At 37.9% G+C, this 14,230-nt stretch overlaps 1 protein-coding gene across 4 annotated transcripts in view; it reads left to right on the top strand.

Annotated features, from left to right (window-relative positions):
- The window catches only part of BLNK (B cell linker), an 85,787-nt gene extending 73,375 nt beyond the window's left edge, over positions 1-12,412 (top strand). For all 4 annotated transcript variants that reach the window (XM_041716904.2, XM_012574603.5, XM_030276144.4 and 1 more), the window contains 10 exons: positions 2,377-2,404; positions 2,697-2,775; positions 3,355-3,385; positions 4,366-4,408; positions 5,105-5,183; positions 5,610-5,641; positions 6,925-7,004; positions 9,199-9,282; positions 10,290-10,445; positions 11,682-12,412. In XM_041716904.2, the coding sequence (XP_041572838.2) occupies positions 2,377-2,404; positions 2,697-2,775; positions 3,355-3,385; positions 4,366-4,408; positions 5,105-5,183; positions 5,610-5,641; positions 6,925-7,004; positions 9,199-9,282; positions 10,290-10,445; positions 11,682-11,801 (732 nt within the window). In that variant the 3' untranslated portion in view covers positions 11,802-12,412. The remainder of the gene's footprint in view (positions 1-2,376; positions 2,405-2,696; positions 2,776-3,354; positions 3,386-4,365; positions 4,409-5,104; positions 5,184-5,609; positions 5,642-6,924; positions 7,005-9,198; positions 9,283-10,289; positions 10,446-11,681) is intronic.
- The last annotated feature ends 1,818 nt before the right edge of the window (positions 12,413-14,230 follow it).

Genomic DNA, 14,230 nt, shown 5'->3' with positions numbered 1-14,230 from the left:
TCTTCTCCCTCTGCTTTTATCCTGTCTGTCCCTTCCACTGTGCTGGGGTTTTTTTTAAGCAAACTATTTGGAAACTTGTTCAGCTGCAGAAATGAGCAAAAGCAAATCGTAAAAGATTCTTTTTCAGCCAGATTAACTCCATAAATTGATCTACACCATGTGTAGCTCTACTCACAGCTGTGCCACTTTGAGAGGCTCTGCATGAGGAACCAACTATCCAGAACAGAGCAACGTAACTGTGTCAGCATTTATGCCAAAAGCTGCATGCTCAGACCCTGTTCCAGCCCTGTGCTCTGAATTGGCCCTAGGAAATAATCAGTCTACCAATAACTATATAGAGAAATTAAGACTTAAAAGATTTTAAAATACTTAAAACCAGGAATTTGGGGTCATATAATAGGATTAGATGTTATGGTAATAGTGCAGGTGGTATATGAGCACCTTATAGTCTTCAGTCTTTAAATTTCTAGATGTACCAATCAGCTCATATGTACAACAGCATTTTAGTTTCCCTTCCATGTCATCACAAAGTTTTTCCCATGTAGATCTGTATCTTGTGGGATTCTGAACAAATCCTAAACAGTGCCAAATTTGGGATTTCTCTTTAATGAAATAGTTTGATTTCTCAGCCTTTCTTACCAATACAAGATAAGAAAAATAATAATCTTGTATCTCAAGGGAGATTGTTAGACAGAAATTCCACTATCTGATCAGCACTAAGAATACTCCTGCTTCAGAACAGACTTGGGTGCCATCTTGCAGCTGGGACCTCTCCATTAGTGCATTTTTAAACTTGCATTTGAGATTGATATCATCCTAGTTTTGCAGAGAAGAAAAAGAGGTTATCCTTTAGGTGGAGTCACACACTGAGTGAGTTACACCTCCAAGATGAAGCTCCCAGACAAACACTCATCTGTACCATGGATGTATTCAGCTCCTGGGTGTTTGCAGCTCACCAGTTTGTCACAAGAGTCAGCCTAGGAAAGAGTTACCCAGTGCAGCCCAGATTTTGGGGTCTTTGCTTGTCTTGTAAGTGGCAGCCTTTACAAATTTAAACAAACACATAGTATGATGTTTGTCCAGTGCTCTGTTGCTCCTTTCCATCTCTGGCTACAGTACATTGACAAATCCCAAACAAAAACTGAAACATCTGTTAGCTGCTCCCATCCAGTCTGCAGTCAGCACTAACCAGCACTGATCTTTTGCACAGAACTGTAACCCTTATTCCTCACAAAGGCTGAGCTGACTGGGAGAAAAATTTTGCCATGTCTCATTTCCCCAACTGCTGGGTGATGGATTACACCTCTCCAGCCAGAGAATGGATGCATTTGTCACTAACTTTACTGAAAAGTCATTAGCTGGGTAGATGAAGACAGACAAATTAATAACAGCTTCCTCTTTGAAAGATACTTATCAGATACTTGTCTTGATTCCCTAAAAGTCAAGAAATGAGAGACAAAATTAAGCATCTCCCAAAGAAGCCAGGTTATTAGGTGGATTGCTTCAATTCTAGCCTGGTGACAAGAGGGTCTACTCAATTTCCTCTATTCAGTGGAAGACATATTTTTAGTATATTCAAATCTGCTGCAAAATGTCTGTCTTCCAGGTCAGAAGTTAAACATGAACCAAAAGATCTTACTGCAAAACTTAGGCCAAATTTTCTCAATACTTACTACAAGCAATCTCAAGATTATTAGAAAGTTAAAATTTTGATGGTTGCTTAAAATTTTTCAGACATCATGAAAGTATTCTGGACACTATATGTCTTCTGTACAAATATTTCTTTAAAAATTACTACAGATACCAAAACTATATTGATTATTCATGTAGTTCTCATTTAATAATCAAAGAACCATTCAGGCTGAGAAAGACCTCTAAGATCAAGTTCCTACTGTTAATCCAGTATCCCTGTGTTCACCACTAAACCATGTCCACAAGTGCCACATCCACGTGGTTTTTGAATACTTCCAAGGATGGTGATTCCACCACTTCCCTGGGCAGCCCATTCCATGCCTGACCACCCTTTCAGTGAAAAAAGTTTTTCTAATATCTAATCTAAACCTCTCCTGGTGCAGCATGAGGCCATTTCCTCTTGTCCTGTCACTTGTTACCTGGGAGAAGAGACCGATACCCTCCTTTCAGGTACTTGTAGAGAGCAGTAAGGACCCCCTGAGCCTCCTTTTCTCCAGGATAAGCATGCCCAGCTCCCTCAGCCACTCCACACAGGACTTGTGCTTCAGTCCCTTCACCAGCTTTGTTGCCCTTCTCTGTTGCATCACCTCTATGTCTTTCTTTAAGTCTAAGGACTTAAAACTGAACACAGTAATTCCTTCTTTAATTCCTTCATATCAAATCTAACTTATTTTTCTATTACAGGACCATGAAGCAAACAATAATGATGAAAGTAAGTATTCAGATGAGCCACGGCAATATGAGAGGAACTAATATACCACCAGTTAGCAGAATACAGCATTCAATGTACTGCATCAGTGTAAACTTTATCTGTACAGTCAGCAATAAGGAAGAAGTGATACTGAACTGTTCTCTTGTATAATCAGACTGAAAACATGTTATGAAAAATTAAACCAATGGATATTTTTTACCTTTATTATATTAACACTAAAATGGCAATGAGGAAAATCCACTGTTCAGATACAGCTCACATTGTATACTAAATATATTGCTTACATCTCTAGGTCAGAGGTTCAATAACACACAAGAATCCAGATTTCCCACTGGAGCAGCTCCAGCTCCATCTCCGTTACCAAGGGGCCTGTGAGTAAAAAATTATAAAAGTACTTCTTTGATGGGGATGGGTTTAATAGGTATAATAGGAGCTAACTCCTATCCTTGCCTATAGCAATGTGAATTCCGGAATAATATTTATTCCTGTTTATGAAAGAGATCCTGACTAGGTAAAGGCAAGCTGGTTTTTTGTTATTTCTGGAGGAATACTGTTCGTATGCCAAGTGGCCTTGCCCTTCACTGCTTCCCACTGGCTGCATATGCTGGCTGCCTTGTCTGATTTAGCCCCATACTGCAGCACGAGCACCTGCAAGCCTGGAGGTGCAGAAAGCTCTCTCTAAATTCTCCTGCCCCACGCAAGTCATGTTAAATATTGGACACAGTTGTAGCTTCCTTGTGAAAGCATCTTTATTGAGCGCCCATATTGCATCTGATACCCTTTTTCCTTTTTTATTCTTCTTTGTTTCTAACTGCTACAAGTATCCAATGGATTCCATATTAGACAGAAATACCCTTAGAAACAATGAAACTGATGCTTAGTTGCTAAATGAATCCATGTATCTGCTAAGTAAACATATTCTTTATTTTTCTTTTTCCTCCATACTTCAGCAAGAAAACTTCTAATGCAGTAATTTCACCAGTAAGTTGATTTGTAATTGTATACTCACCCAAAAAATTAATTTGATTTTTAATTTATTGTAAAACTTAATTTTATCATGGGTTTTGGTACAAGATAAATGCAAAAAGTGCTAGGGGAAAGAGTTATAAAGACAGGAAATATTTGGGTGCTATTACATGAATGAAGATCAGTGATCTTTCTGCTCAAGCAGAAACATATTTCGATCAAAACAACATTTTAATTCAATGCCCTGGGATGTAACAACAAACACAGAGCATGAACTGAATGAGAAATAAATGGGGACATACGAAATTCAGAAGTATTCCCAGAATGTACAGGGCTGCCGATGGGGAACATGAGTTCATTGCAAGTGATAGCTCAAGAAATATGCAGGATTTTACCAGAATTTGTCTGAGGTTTTTCAGTAATTCAAAAAATATCCCAAAACTTCTTGTGGCAGAAAGTAAGAGGACTGCTTGAATGTTTCAAAGAAATTAATTTGAAAAATATTTCAAAACTGGCAGTTTATTATCATTGTTTCAAAATGAAAGCAAAAAGAAAAAGATTAAAAGTGGAAGATTGGTTCCAGCTTTACTGTGAGCTAAACTGACAGTTTAACTTCCAGTAAACAGAAGAAAATTAGTTCAGATATTTGTGTGCATAGTACAGTATGGGTGCAAATCTGATTTTCATTTTCAAGTATTTGGGATAGACTTTTCATTTTTGGGCCTGAGATAAGAATGAACCATCTACAATTTGACTTTTTCTACATCTATTTATACCCACAAACTGGGATTCTTTCCAAATCTCCTTTGCAAAATCCCATACTTCAAGGTCATACAACTAACTACAGACTCTTCACAGAATAGCTATGTCTCTGCCTCCTAATTCTTCCAGGATGTTGTCAATTCTAAACTGTTTCACAAAAAGTATAAATGATAAACATTTGCTATGCAAGTGCCAGTTAATTAATACTTATTTGTCCTTCTCTTTTACTGCAGAAACCGTGTTTACCTTCCAGAGAGACCTTAACTGCAAATGAAGGTAAATTATAGCCAGTACTGTGAAAAGGTGACATTTATGTGATTTGTTTCATGTTTTCAGTTAAAAAAAAAAAAAAAAAAAAAAAAAGGCAATACCACATTCAAGTTACTGGAGTTTTTTTGGGGGTGTTTGGTTCTAGCAGTTTCAAACTGGATCTGGGCAGCCTGAGTTGCAGTGAGTATCATTGTTCTCTAAAAGCAGTCACAGTAAAGCTGCTGAGGTTCCTGGCCCGGGTAATGTAGCACAGTAATGGCCCAGCAGTGTGCCCGGGTAGCCGTGGAAGTGGAGAAGGGGAAGGGAGGGACGGGCTCTGGACTCAGCCAGAACCATCTCCCTGGCAAGGGGCAGTCCCTGGCACAGGCAGGGAATCCCTCCCGTCCCGGCTCTGCCTCTGTCTGTGTGAGGCGGCTCCAGCAGCAGCTGCTGCCTCACTCCAGGCTGGCTGCGGGGCTGCCCCAGCGCCCTCCCCCCGTGTCACAGAGTCCCACCGAGCCCCGCAGGCATCCCTAGCACAGATACTGCCTAGAATTAGTGAACAAAAATAGCAGCGCGATGGAAACTGCCATGTCAGGAAAAAACTCAAATTCATAATACAAGGTAACCTCCTTCACCTACTGGGACTCCCTAATCTGGGATAATATATTTCTGAAGAAATCTTGTTTTCTGTTTACTGTTTCTTGTTTTCCCAAACTACAGAAAAACCTATGGCACCAGAACGACAGCGCAATTCCAACCAGGAACTTCCACTTCCCCCACTTCCAAGTGGTGCCCAAAAGTAAGATCCCCTTCCATCCTCTTTGGAATACTGCAGTGCACCAGCTGTGAGAGGCTCAAAGGGGAGCACTCTTTTCACTGGAGCCTCCTTCTTGCTTTTTCAGAGCTGAGATTGCTGAAACCTCACAGTACCTCACAGTAGCAAAAAACTAAACCATGCAAATGAATGCATAGAAATACTATAACCATCACCAAAATGCATGAGGGGATATAATCTATAATAAGGTGATGGAGATTTAAAACATATGTTTAAATTCCTACTAGTGGGATATAATTTTTGAAAAATACCTGTATCAGATCTATGTTTCTCATTGAAAAAATGGGTGAGATGGAACACATTCTACCACTGCATATTTTCCATTTTCATATTATCAGGACTGGGTATCTCCCCTCAGATTATTCTGTAATCTCTTGATATTTATTTCAGGCCTCTGCTCCAAAAGCCCTCAATTCTGCCAAGTAAGTATAATTCAGTTTTTGAATTAAAATGTGGTTAACTTGTAATTTCAAATTAATCTTTGAATTTAAAATTACTTCAAAATACCTTGCATATGAATTCATTTGGAATTAATGTATCTGTAATGCATACAAAAAAGGAGGTCAAGTATCCAAGATCTTAGCTCAGCTAGTAAAATTAAGGGAGTAGCTCAGGATTATTGATGGAAAATGGGTACTTCATTTATATTTATGAATACTGGAAATCTCTAGCAATGGCAATTTGGGTCATTTCCCATCATAATAAAGATTCTATCAATCTTCCTTGTCACAGAAGAATCTTAAATATGACATTTCTGGGCTGCTCCAGGCTTCTGTTGCCTAGAAGACAGACAGATTATTATTGTATTCAATTTATTCTTTCTCAACAGAAGGAAAAAAATAAGGGGTTTTTATAATAGCAATTGCTAAAGTTCTTTTCTAAGTAGTACTTTCCAAGATGGACTTAGTTTTAGCTCACAGCTAAAAACTAAGTAGGCAATATGTATATAAAACCTTGTTGTACAGAAGTGTAAATTATATTTAATATTTTTCTAGTCGCTTGTTAGCAGACACTCGTCTCACCTTCCAGTAAGCCCTCTACTGTACATATTCAGTCTGAACATATCTTTCACATTGTAAACAGATGTTGAGAATGGCACATAGAAATCTACATTTGGTGTAGCTTAAACTGATATCCTGTTATTAGTGAATCTCTTTCTTGGAAACATTTGCTTGATGCATATTGCAATTTTATCTCCTGTGCTGAGGAAGTTCACATTAATATAAGGTTCACATTAACGCTCTTGACTGATGCACTTAAGCTTGTCTGCTCCCATCACGCAACTGATGTGCTCCAACTTGAAGCTGGTGCTGAATGGTGCTCTGATTAGTAAACTTTCTTCAGCATAATCTTACTCTGTGCCAGGTCCAACAACAACTTTATAATACATACCACTGGTCCCATAATCACTGATGTCCCTTGAGCATAACCTGCCATCTCTTCTTTATCCCCATACAAGCCTAGAGTTAACTTCTATCTTCTATCAGTTATCCAACTGGTTTTTCCTTCACAAGCAAGGCTACCCTTGGGCAGGCAAGTGACCCAGCACTTATATAGGCCCCATGCATTTCCAGTAGAAAGCTTTCCTGACTGATATCAAAGGTCAAGTGTTTTCAGATCTTCCAAAGTCCTTGTAACAATTCAGCTTACTACATCATAACAAACATACTTTGAAAACTTATACATGTTGTTTTCTCTTTTCTAGAAGTGCCAGAAGCTGCAAACCGTTCTTTGGGTGCTTCCCCTCCCAGCAGCACTTCATCCATTTCAAGTTCTGCAGATGAGGTACAATATTAGCTAAATTAATATTACAGAAATCTCCTTACCCTTTATTTTAAAATAGTATTTCCACCCCTGTCCCCTTTCAATAGAAAATTACACTCCTGGAGGGCTTCTATACCCCCTTTTGCAATGAGGCTTTTCTGTAGCACAAATAATCTGAATGTTAGCTTTCATTAAAACATGCCTAGAACACATAGCAAAGGAGAGGTTTAACAAACTGTAGAAAAATATGTAAATAGCATTATATTAAATCTTGGCACTCTACCAATCATAAAAAGCTTTAGTTTCATGTCTTCCTGGCTCTCCAATTCATACTTTCAACATCATTGAAACAAGGAAATCTGTGGTGATGCACTTTAGTATTTGATATAGATTGCTATAAAGAGTTTTTAATCACCTCTTTTTTTCTAACTTATAGCTGTACAAATTGTGTACAGGAGAAAAAAGGTGCAGTAAACAAATACCATGATGCTGTGATGCCTCCCCTATGTGTTTTAGTCTCTCCCAAGTCCAGCTCCTTTCTGTTCCTTTAAACAGATCTCTTCACATTACAGTTAATGCTGTCAGTTTTATGGTCAATTCTTTTTTTTATGTTTTGTTGCAACATTAAGCTTTGAATGATCTAAGCAAATGCAAGGTAATTTTCATTTCATGCTATTCCCCTGACTCTCATTTCGGATGAAGGAAGACTACAAAATGCAAAAAGCCATTCTTATAAGCCTAGTAGTCACAAACAAGGTAAAAATAGTTCTGTTGAGTGTAAACCAAAGGCTCTATCATGCAGAGCCAGTAACAGTAAGTGTTCTAAAGTCTGACATGATAAAGATAATACAACAGTGAAGAACACAAAGGATTTGAAGTTCTAGAAAAAATTTAACTGTAGGTAATAATAGATACTTATTATTAAAATTACTTTTAAATAAGCAATCCAGAAGACTCTACATAAACAGCTTGTAGCAATTACATTTGCAGTTTTTATGTAACAGCCGTGGGCAGAAACAAGAAACAGGACTTAATAAAAGATTCATTTTGTTTAAAAAAATTTAGCTGTTAGTGTTATTTTCCCAGCAATTATATGCAGTGGTATCATTTGCTGTAGCATCCTGCACAATACAGGTGCTCACAGATGTCATTCATTCCCATGACATTCACTCTTTGCTCTGTTCCCATCCAAACTTTGGCAGCAGCTCTCTGCTTCTACGTTATAGGCCACAGATACTGGTAGAAGAAAGCTCTGGGGGCCATTGAGCCCTTTTGTTGAACAAAGATTTGTTCACTGGGCTCCATGTCTGTGTGGGCAAGTACCTTTCATATATGCAGTTCCTCTCAGCCTTTCTTCTTCCACTGAATTGTGTGATTGAAGAAATACATTAAAATTTCTGAAGGTAAAATTTAATGTTATGGCTTGAGCCATAACTAATAATTTAGTGCAATGCCCCCAAAATTGAGGATCTGCTCTCTCCTCACTGTAAGCTCCCCTCCCAGCTTCTGTGGTGTTCCTTCCTGATCCTGCAGTGGGTTGAGCCAAGTCATTAAACTGACAGAAAATCAGTTTGGCAGTCAAACACAAAAAATGGCAAAACAAAAAAGGAAAGTTTTTGTTGGTTTTTTTTCCTGCAAGTTTAATAAAGCGAATTATCTCACCATGGGAACAGAAGAGCAACAAAATGAGCACAAAGGAGAAGCCAAGACATTCCCTTTCTGGCAGCAGTAAGTCAGCTAGACCAGCTCAGTTATAATGTGCAACCTTTAATCTGTTTTGTACAGAGGTGACAAAGCTTGTGTGAAAATTAATTTTATGATTAAGCTTGTTACTGTAAAGCTGGAGCAAAACTTATCCAACCATCATGCTGTCCATGTGGAGACAATCATGATTGTATTCATAAATAGTGTTATTCCTCAACATTCCTTGACATTTATTCCTCTTTAATTTCTACTGGAATAACTTCTGTCTTTAGAATGATCCTACAGTTAAAGCTGACTGCTTTCCTCAGGGCATCTCTCTTTTGTCATTTATCAGCCTTTTATCACAAATCTGTTAGCAATGAACTCCTGGCAAAGACTTTTTTAAACTCTGTGTTTTCTGCATTTTAGTTCTTCATAGCTGTCACTATTTAGCAGTAACTCCTCTACAGGCCATATTCTTTATTATTATCATTATTATTTTACAGGTGAAACACTGTTCTTCTCTTTTTAGGATGCTGGTGTTCACAGTAAAGCATGGTATGCCGCTACCTGTGATAGGAAAATGGCAGAAGATGCATTGTACAGATCAAACAAGGTAGGACACTTTTAGAGAATGTCTATTTTACAGGGAAAACTTCAAATTAAAAAAAAAAAAATCAAAAGACAACCAGAAGTGTTCAAAGAACATAGGTTGCTTTCTGAAAAGATCAGAACTACTGTGCCATGCAAGTACCGTCACACCTGGAATTATTGTGGTGACATCAGTCAATTGTGTTGCATTACAACACAATTGAGTTGCATTAGTGCAACTCAAAGACCAAAGCACTGCAGAGAAAGCTATTACAGACTAGAGAGCTGAAGAAGATCTTATAGCTCATGCACGCCCCCTTAAAAAAACACAAAGCCCAGGGGCTTTTAAGTGGTCTCCACCGCTCCATGGCTCATGTGACAACAGCTATTTGGAAAGGCTGGCATTGCTGTGCATTTTGAAACAGCAACACTGTGCATTTAGGTATTTGGAGAATTTGAATTCTCTTAACTATTCTTTGTACAAAATCTAGTGTCACAGGTGGGAAGAGGAGCATGTAGAGTTGCATCCTCAGCATCACCTTTCCACTCTTGCCTAAGTCCATACAGAAGGGTATGGGGGCAGAGCATGGGGGCGGGCTATCACCAGGTGAAGGCTACTGTGAGTTAGTGAGCACAGAGCTACAGGGTCAGGAGTGCAGGTGCTTGACTGTGGTGAGCTCCTTCTTACAGCTCTGGAGAAAAGGTCTCTCCCCCTCTCCCTGCTTTCTTCCCTACCTACTGCCACTGACAGGAACTATTCCCTAACAATCTGTGAACCCCCACAGATGCCTGTTTATTTCTTAATTTTCTGTCTGGTTGAGAAAGAGATCAGGCAGCAGCAAAGGTGATTCTTAAATTACATTTTGCAAGCTGCTGTTAGCAGGAATACATACTACTTCTCATCCACTGCCATTATTTTTCTAATGGGAGAAAAGAGTTTAATGCTAATATAAATCAAAATATTAAGCCAAAACCAGACTAAGTTGTTGGAATGAAATGAGCCAAATACACTGACTACTCTTCTCTCTTTAGGATGGATCTTTTCTAATAAGGAAGAGTTCTGGACAGGACTCACAGCAACCATATACACTGGTTGTATTTTACAACAGAAGAGTGTACAACATCCCTATACGATTTATTGAATCAACAAGGCAATATGCACTGGGCAGAGAAAAAAGTGGTGAAGAGGTAAGATTATACTGGGGGTATTTTTCCTAACAGTTTTCAATTATATACCTTTAATAAGCAAGGACTAAGATATATTGCATTATGACCACAAAGATCCTTCATATAGGAAGATAAAAATATACCCTTTATAATGACCAGTGTTGTAACAGCTCCTGTACACTGTAACTAAAACCACAGATCAAATTTAAAACATACTCATAGAGATGTTTAAATAAAATTAAAAGGATAAGAGCTGCAACCACTAGATAAATTTTCTGACTGTTTATAGTCCTCCATTTACCTTCTATCTAAAACTCTGGTTATGTTTCTTGCAAAATTGCAAAGGAAGAACAGCCATGCTCAAAAAACAAAACCCACCAACACTATCAAAAATGAGAATGACATTACTGTTAATACTGTTTTCGCATAAAGAAAATATTAAACTTGAACTCTGGAGTGAAAAGATCACTGATTATCTACTCTACCACAGAGATAATTACTCTGATAGCAAAACAGAAACTTGGAACACAAATACCAATGAAAACAGTTATCACTGCATAGAATAGGCTTTTCAGCAATGTGAAAGTAGGCTTGACATAGCCTAATTTATCTGCCTCCCAAGCACCAGTTCTGAGATTAGAGAAAATATAATAGCCTGGAGCTCACCTGGTCTTCAAAAAAGGATGAAAGATGACCTCAGGATAAACAGATAGTCCAAAGTCTTTATTTGGCCAAAGTCCATAGGGAAAGCAACAGACCTAGCAGATTCTGGATACTAATTTACAGTGACAAACATTGAAACTGCATAACTAGAACAGTTCTCATAGATGGCTGCCTGTACCTGTTTATTCCTGGACACAGTCTTCCCTCTGAGGTGGCTGAACTACATCTGCCACAGCTCCTGAGCAGCCAGTCTGCAGCCTACTATACATTAAGGTAAAATGAAATGTCAGTTCACTATGGCCCACAGCAAACTCGGTGGTTCAGCTTGTGCAGGTGGCAATCATAAATGGAAAGGAGGAGACAGATGGTACCTGTAATATCTTCTGTTGTCTAAATCTAATCTGTTTATGACTAAAATAAGAACTAAAAGAAGGATCAGTATCTCACAAAAAGGCAAAGCATCTAACTTGGTAACAAGTAGCTTAACTCTATTCAGTTACTTGAGAAGCAAAGATAAAAAGATGAAGTGATTACTGTTGATATTATAGCATTAAAGGAAGCCAGCATTAGTTATTTTTTGTTTTCTTTACCCAGCGCTTCGACAGTGTTGCTGAAATAGTAGAGAATCATCAGCGCACCTCCCTGGTTCTAATTGACAGCCACAACAACACAAAAGACTCAACAAAACTGAAATATATTGTAAGAGTTTCTTAATCAAACTCAGCTGCTGAAATGAAGACCCCTTTAATCATTTCTTTCAACATACTGAGACATGGACAAAGTATTAAAAGAAGAAAATCCAAAGTTATGGGAAACACTCTTCAAGAGCACCTACAGAGTGGTAAGAAATGCATTTCATGGAGTTCAACCCCATGTCACTTTTATCAGGAAAGTTTAACACAAGAAGCCGAAGCAGATTCACTGTCATCTGTGAAAACATGGGCATCCAAAGTCACAGGAAGAACTGCATACCACAGCCTGGTCCTCTGACTGCTGTTTGAAGATAGATTTCTTGAAGGACATTTTCATTTTAAAAATGAGAATACCCACAGTGATCTACTCTTTCAATTTATGTTTACCACATATCACTCCTTTCAGCAATTTCTTTGTAAAGTGCACAGCCCCAGATATTAGAGCAACTTGACCTAACGTACCACTGGGTACAAGTTGAAAATAGGACTGTACTTTGTGATTAGTGGCAATAAATGCACCTGAATGTTTTAGATTTATGGACATAAGTTGTACTTTCCCTCAGCTTCACCCTATTTCATTGATACTTTTGTTTGTATTTTCAAATGTACAAATAAAATTTAAAATACTGTAAACTCAGTAGTGTATGGAGACTTTGCTGGACTGCATTTCTGGCCCTTCCAGCAAGAAACCATCAGTTCACTAGCTTTGATGTTTTAATGTATATATTTGCATGTGCTCCTTCACAATGTTTTGAAAAAGTACCACTTTTTACAGCTTTGGTTCATATATATATATATATATATATATATATATATATATATATATATATATATACACACATATATATATATATCACACCTATAATTTGACTTAATGACTCAAATATTTTGTCTTCAAATTCCCTACTGCTGATGACCCAGGTGCACTGCATCATTGCTGAATTAATTATCCACTCACTTCTTGCTGAATTACTGTTTATGGAGTCACACAGAAAAAAAACTTTTTTTTTGTGTGATAGCCTGTTCTATCACAGTGGTTTACTTACTGTAATATTGTGACCAAAGTAAACTTCCACAAATATTCAAGTGGTAAAAATTAATTTGATGAATGTATAAATTGCACCAATGAAAAACTTTTAGGATCAGTTAACTAGTTCTAGCAGTGTTTGATTTCAGTGGATCTGAAGACTCATCCATCTTAAAAGTATTTTCCAAAACTGTCACTTTATATACACTTAGTTTGTTCTTTTTGTTCCAAATTAGGCAGTGTTCTCTAGGATTATATTAAAGGCAAGACTGAGTCAAGACCTGCAAAGTCTCAGCTAATCACTTAGGGCCAGAGGGTGGCTGAATTCTGCAAATACATTCTTGTGCTTTTGATTAGTTACTTCTAAAAGTCATGCACATGTCTTCTAGAAAGAACTGTGCCAACAGGATGCTCAACACATGGCTACCTACATACCTTGAGGCAGGTCAGCTCCTTCCCTCTGCAACACAGGCAACACTTACCCAAATGTGATGTGGTAACACGCTGGCAAGCAAGAAACAATGTATACAGACTACAAGTCTACCTATGACAGACCTCACAGCACTTCATAAGGGCTAGTTTAGTATATTGCTCAGTTAGTATTAGTTTTATATTAATACTGTGCTTAAACCTACTGAAATGTTTAGAACATTAAGATTGCCAAGTCAAGGTGTAAAAATTAACACAAAATTAGTAGTGTCTGCAAGTTTTATTTACTCTTTCTATATGTATACTATTATATTATTTAGCCATTTTAAGTATCACTTTAGAAGCTATTTCAAGCAATACTCTGAAAAAGTAGCCACTGAGTATTTAATTTCCTTTGCATTCATGTAGTCCTTGCCTTCCACTCATGTACTGCACAGTACTTAAACTTGGTACTGTCTGTCTGCTAAACTTTCTGTGTTGCACCTCAAATCTCTAGATTCTTCAAATATTCTTTCCAAGTTAAGTGTGCAGTATCGCCATCATTCTAGACCCGAGGGGAAAAAATAGTGTGAACAAGGGGAATTCAAGTGTATATATTTCATACAAGAGACTAGGTATCACTTTTTTAAGGTAATTAGCACTGAGCACTTTAAAGCACTGCTGCTCCTGCCCCTCAGCTCTAAGTGCTCAGCACTACATGTAATACTGTGGCTGACCTACAAATAACAAACATGCTTTAGATAAAGGGCCCAGTTACCTTCATTCTCAAACCTTACTTTACTTTTTATCCATGTTCTACATGATCATAGGGCTACCTTATAGTTTTGACAACAGAACAAGGCAGGGAGCTGATAGGTAACAAAACCTTCCACAAAATAATCCAATCAGCCTGAAATGAGAACTTCTTAGGCACAAAATAAAGCTCCTTGGGGGGACAGCCCTCTCCCCCACCTCCAACAAACACACAAAACACACTAGTATGTTATCACCTACTT

Source organism: Taeniopygia guttata, chromosome 6 (genome assembly GCF_048771995.1).
Source record: "Taeniopygia guttata chromosome 6, bTaeGut7.mat, whole genome shotgun sequence".
NCBI classification, from domain to species: domain Eukaryota; kingdom Metazoa; phylum Chordata; class Aves; order Passeriformes; family Estrildidae; genus Taeniopygia; species Taeniopygia guttata.
The sequence above is the reverse complement of the archived record's forward strand: the minus strand, read 5'-3'. Positions and strand labels throughout refer to the sequence as shown.